General features: G+C 42.3%; 1 protein-coding gene across 1 annotated transcript; it reads left to right on the top strand.

The window, feature by feature from the left end:
- Window positions 1-402: 402 nt before the first annotated feature.
- FUT2 (fucosyltransferase 2 (H blood group)) lies at window positions 403-4989 on the top strand. Its single transcript, XM_034423192.3, has 2 exons — window positions 403-428; window positions 2756-4989. The coding sequence occupies exons 1-2, from the start codon at window positions 403-405 to the stop codon at window positions 3840-3842; spliced, it is 1113 nt and encodes a 370-aa protein (XP_034279083.2). The 3' UTR covers window positions 3843-4989.
- Window positions 4990-6475: the final 1486 nt, after the last annotated feature.

Here is a 6475-nt window from a genome sequence, read left to right as displayed (position 1 = left end):
CTCAAATAGCTAGGTCCTTTTAAATGATTGAGTAGAATTTAATGCTCCCAAGTTAATCTTTTACCATGAGCCAATGAAAAAGATTTGTGTTGTTTGTTTTTTTTAATTGCAATGAGGAACAAACTGTGGGGAGAGTGGAGGCAAAATTTGATTAGCCGAACGCGACACTGGAAGAATGGACATTGTATTATACAGAGAGAGCAATGTTGGTTTATGATAGCCTAAATTAGAAGAGAATTATGACCAACAATTTCATTAAAAGATATAAAGTTTTGTGAGCTGCAGCAAATTTCATCAAAAGTGACAAAGAATAGAGGATTTGAGTATTCACTCAGACCCATGAAGTTTACAATAAATATATCTTGAGAAAGTTGAAACTGATGGTCGTGAATAGAAGAGACAATGGTAGGAAAATGCTGGGGAAAAAGGTAAGGATTATGGATATGGGGCTTGTGTGTGTGTGCCTGTGTGTGTTGGTGTACATGTGCTATGATGGACAGATGGTGGACATTAGAGTAAATATAGTAGATATTTTGAAATTTCAAAAAGGGGAAAGGAAAGGAATACAAAGATTGGGATGGTTCAGATTTGCTGATTAAGAGCTCATGGGAAGCTAAGGATTCATCATTAGATTCCGAAAAGAAGGACCAAGGCATTTAAAACACTGAGCTATTTCCCCGCCTTCATTGACTTTCTCCTCTCCTTCAGAACCAAACTTCTTTTTCCACTGGAGTGGAAGCCATAAGATGCAATTCCCCCAGTTCAGCACTTGGGCAGACAAGCTGCCATAGTGTCACCTGGCCAGAGACAAGCAACATCTGTGGTATTAAGGAAGAGGAGAAGAAAGCCAAGCTTTTGCTTGAAGCCATTTTGGTGAAAGATAAAGACAAGATAATGGCAATAGCAATAGAGAAGGCCAGGAGAGTTGGAACAAGAAGTCAAATGAGGAATGTTGCCCATGGCATTTTCCAAAAAATGAGCCTGACTTCTCATTGGGTGAAAGATTACAAGGTGTTGTTGTTTTTTTACTCTCTTCCAAAATAAGAGCAGCTCCAACACCCACCCACCCCAATTACTATTTGAATATAATGGTATAGTCCAGCAATCTTAGCAGCCAGCCAGGTGATTTCAAGTAGAGCATTAAGGTAAGAGCCTTTGAATCACAAAATCAGAAGGACACTAACAAATTGCTTTAAAAGCTTATGCCTTGTAATCAATGTGTTAGTTATCAGACTCCTTTTGTAGATTTTACAAACCCAATATTTTAAAGGGCGTTGGTGTCCACATTTTCTGTCATAGAAGTCAGTGTGACGCAATTTAGCATCTGGGCCAAGCCACATAATTTTACTTACTATTTATTAATAAGGATCAAGGGCTATTCCCAGCCAAACACAAACCAGTTGTAGACCTGTTTATGGACAGCATCATGAGCGTTCAGTTCTCTAAGTGGATATTAGTTAATGTTGAGTTCACAGCTTGTGCTAAACCAGGGGTGTCAAACTCGATTTCATTGAGGATTGTGTTTGATCTCGGGGAACTGGGGTGGGTGTAGCCAGGGTGGGTGTGGCCAGCTCAATGTCACTCATGTTGGGGGCACCTGTGATGACCCGAATGCTCTGCCAGTGAAAACGGGTTCCCAAGCTCTATCTTCAGTGCAATGGCTTCCTGCAACTCTCTGCCAGCGAAAACGGAGCTTGGGAGGGCCGCCTGTGGCCCTCCGAAGCTCCGTTTTCACTGGCAGAGACACCACAGGCTGGTCCTTTGCTGTTTCCAGGGCAGCCCTACAGGCCAGATCTAAGCACCCCATGGGCGAGATCTAGCCCGTGGGCCTTGAGTTTGACACCCCTGTGCTAAACCATCATGTATTGGGCAAAGGGGTTGTGAAAAATTAGCCATAATAATTTATCAGAATAACAGGGTTGGAAGGCAACCTATATCATTTCAGACAAACGGTTGTCCAATCTCTTCTTAAAAACTTCCAGTGTCCACTATGGTTTATGGCAGAGGTGGACAACCCATGGCTGACACCTTATGCAAACCCCTCAGATTGCAAGAATACATATACCAAATTCAATAGCAAGTGGCAAAAAACATTTCCCTTTCAAAAAGTAAGAATGAAAGGGAAGACAAAGGCAAATCGATCCCTTTTTCACCTTAAAAAAAATCAATTCATCCAAACCAAACCAGTTCTCAAAACATGCTGGTGAAATTTGACCATCTTCTACTGAAAAATTTAGCAAGAACTTTATAACTATTGAAAGAAGGGAGGTTGAAGGATTTGTAAATACGAGAAATACTTTGTATTTATCCAGAATATTCTCTTTCCCATCTCCACCCTTAAATACCTACAAAATGACCCAAGTGGGCTGAAAAATATTAGCCCCACCGCTACCTATGGACACCATCAACAGCAAGGTTGTTGTTCAGATGAGCCAGTTGTCAGTTCTTGAAACTGGAAATGTTGCCCATCTGTGATATAGATCCTAACAATCTGCATGAGCTTTATTCCATAAACCAGGATGAAAAGCTAACAAGGTTAAAACTGTTTTAAACATAATATAGTTTAGTTATGCAAGTCCATTTCTCTTTAAGTTTTAAGAAAATATCATGTTTGAACAAATAGATATTTATTAGGAGTAAACCCCATCAACATTAGCAGGTCTTACTTTTGAATATATAAACATAAACTTGAACTATCAAGAGTGTCAGTGTGCTGTGGCACCTGAGTATTAAATTCAATTTACTTTCTCTTTAGGATTCTCTCCTTTGTAAAAATTAAACATCAAGAAAGAGGTACCTCCGTTCAATCTTCCCTCTTATATTTCTTCTACATTTTGGGGTTCCTTTCTTTGTCCATAATTTTTCATTTATCTGAGAAGATCTTTTACTATGGCACATCCACCAAAAACACATATAATTCTTCCTTGATAGAACAAATTTCACTCAAGCACATTGCCCCTAATTCTAGTTTGTCCTCTGGGGCTATTAATGTTGGAATATGGACAGTGAACTGTATTGGGCGTCTCGGGAACCGGATGGGACAATATGCTACCCTTTATGCCTTAGCCAAGCTAAATGGATATCAAGCCTACATCCATCCAGAAATGCATTCGGCTTTATCACCAGTCTTCAAGATCACTTTGCCTGTAATCCCTGCTGAGGTGTTTAGGAAGATCCAATGGAAGAATGTTTATTTGCATGATTGGATGTCAGAGGACTATCGTCACATCCAAGGGAAATATGTCCAATTGACAGGCTACCCTTGTTCTTACACCTTTTATCACCACATCCGCCAGGAAATACTAAAAGAGTTCACTTTCCATGACCACATCAAGGAAGATGTCAACCACTACCTGCAAATCATGCGGGGAGAACGTCAGAATGTGACATATGTTGGGGTGCATGTCCGGAGAGGGGATTATGTGAGGGTAATGCCCAAAGCCTGGAAAGGTGTGGTGGCTGACAAAGGTTACTTGGAGAAAGCCATGAACTACTTCAGAAAGAAATACCTCAATCCCATCTTTGTGGTCACCAGCAATGGGATGGAGTGGTGCAAGAAGAACATTAATGCCTCCATGGGGGATGTTTACTATGCTGGGGATGGGAAGGAAGGCTCTCCAGGAAGGGATTTTGCTCTCCTTAGTCATTGCAACCACACAATCATGACCATTGGGACTTTTGGTATCTGGGCTGCCTACCTAGCAGGTGGGGAGGCTGTTTATTTAGCCAATTATACCCTCCCAGACTCTCCATTTCTCAAGGTCTTCAAGCCCTCTGCAGCCTTCTTACCTGAGTGGATTGGGATCCCGGCTGATCTTTCTCCATTGCTGCCCAAACCATAATTACAATTTACTTTATTTTAATTTAATTAATTCAATTTATATGCTGCCCCTCTCTGAAGACTCAGGGCGGCTCACAATACATTCCTAAAAATCATTATAAAAAACATTTAAAAATTAAAAACATTAAAAACTCATTCACGCCATTCATGGCCGGATCTCGCCAGATCGCAGGAGTGAGATCAACAGCCCCAGGCCTGCTGGAAAAGCCAGGTCTTCACCGCTTTTCTGAAGGCCAATAGGGTGGGGATGGTCTGGACCTCAGGAGGTAACTGGTTCCAGAGAGCTGGGGCAGCCACAGAGAAGGCCCTCCCCTGCGGGCCTGCCAACCAGCATTGTTTAGCTGACGGGACCCGGAGGAAACCAACTCTGTGGGATCTTACCGGTCGCTGGGAGCTATGCAGCAGAAGGCGGTCTCGAAGATAACCTGGCTCTGAGCCATGAAGGGCTTTAAAGGTAATAACCAACACCTTGAATTGTGACCGGAGACCAATAGGGAGCCAGTGCAGCTCACGGAGAATTGGTGTAATGTGGGTGTATCTAGGTGCACCCACAACAGCTCGCGCGGCTGCGTTCTGACCAACTGTAGTCTCCGAACACTTTTCAAGGGTAGCCCCATGTAGAGCGTGTTGCAATAATCTAACCATGAGGTGACAAGGGCATGAGTGACCATGAGGAGAGCCTCCCGATCCAAGTAGGGTTGCAATTGGTGCACCAGGCGAACCTGTGCAAAGGTCCCCCTAGCCACAGCTGGCTATATTGGGATGCCGGCATCCACAGCCACTCGGTCTTGGAAGGGTTGAGTCGAAGCCTGTTCCTCCCCATCCAGACACTGGGACATCACTTCAAGGGCATTGTTGGGGTGGTTTGGGGTGAAGATGTACAGCTGAGTGTCATCAATGTACAGATGGCATCGCACCCCAAATCCACGGATGATCTCACCCAGCGGCTTCACATAAATGTTGAACAGGAGTGGTGAGAGGACCAACCCTTGTGGCACCCCACAAACAAGGCGCCTCGAGGTCAACCTCTGCCCCCCTGCCAACACAGACTGTGACCGGTCGGAGAGATAGGAGGAGAACCACCGCAACACAGTGCCTCCCACCCCAATCCCTCCAGCCGGTGCAGTTGGGTTGCCAGGTCTGCTTCCAAAAAATAGCGGACAAGCGGGGGGGGGGAGAGGGGGGTTAAGTAGTAAAAATTTTTTAAAAAAATTACAATTAAATTATATATTTTCTTACAAACATTTTAACACGTATTAAAATAATCACTTCAAAACTTTACTTAAAATTCAAAACATCAAATATATTATAATAATATGTAAAATATTAAATTACATTTTACTTTGCTGTCATGTGTATTTTTTATTTGACTGCGCAGCTTTGATCAATTCTTTGTGTTTAAAGAATAATTCTTTAATTTCAGTACAACGTTGAGAAATATTAAAAAATATACAAAGTTCACTTGAAACTGATGGTACAAGCAGTCGGTTACGTTTGTCAGTCCACAAATTTCCCATGACGCTGAAAATTCGTTCAACATTTGCATTTGATATTGTGCATTGATGCACAATACTGGAATAGTTTCAGTAAACTCGGAGCTGGCTCTTTCTTGAAAAAGTACGTTCACTTATCAAGGGATGAATCGCCCTGCAGATGAACATAAATTTTGGTGTATTTGCACACTCCTCTCTTTTGTTTAAAGAATTTGAAATCTCGCCACTGTCACTCTCATCACTCGACGCCATTTTAGGTCAGTCGACACAAGCTACAATACATTTTAAAAATGTGAACTGTACATAATTTTATAATATATTTTTATTTTAATCTCATCATTAATTTTTTCGGAGAATCGAGTTCAATGGATATTCGATCTTTGTCTCATTCTAACTTATGAAAAAAAAGACAAAACACGATTCTCCTATCCTTATTCTCTTAGACTGTACAGTTTTAGATTACGTACCATTTCATCATAAAGCTTTTGAATAAAAAAAATGTCCACTATTTTGTGAAAAAAAAAATAGTGAACATAATGTGAAAAAAGCAGACTGCCCGCTCAAATAGTGGACACCTGGCAAGCCTACAAGTCTTGGAAAAAGCACCTTTGGGCTCCTTTTGTGCATGGACCAATGTTGCATGCAGGGCCGGATTTAGATGAAAAGAGGCCCTAGGCTATTCCACTTATGAGGCCCTTTCACCAGTGGTGGGATTCAATTTTTTTAACAACAGGTTCTGTGGACGTGGCTTAGTTGGGGGTGTGGCTTGGCAATCATGTGACTGGATGGGCGTGGCTAGCTGGTCACGTGACTGTGTAGGCGTGGGTAGCTCGTCATGTGACCGGGTGGGCGTGGCTATGTGCATAGACTTTTTTCAGACGGCTGAAAAAAGTCATTTTTGACTGGGCCTCGCACTTTGACCGGTCCTCACACTTATGCCCGTGCAGCTTTCTTAACAACCATGTCACTCATTTCACAACTGCTTCTCTTCACCATGGTGACAAGATAGGGCAAAAACATAAAATGTGAGGACAGTCGTAAGTTCGAGGACTGGTCAAAAGTGCGAGGACCAGTCAGAAATAACTTTTTCAGCCCTCTGAGTAGTCCATATGCATAAAAGGATACAGCAATAGAGAGGGAT

The sequence above is a fragment of the Pantherophis guttatus genome, chromosome 4 (genome assembly GCF_059756535.1).
Source record: "Pantherophis guttatus breed Tessera chromosome 4, ASM5975653v1, whole genome shotgun sequence".
Classification (NCBI taxonomy): Eukaryota; Metazoa; Chordata; class Lepidosauria; order Squamata; family Colubridae; genus Pantherophis; species Pantherophis guttatus.
The sequence above is the reverse complement of the archived record's forward strand: the minus strand, read 5'-3'. Positions and strand labels throughout refer to the sequence as shown.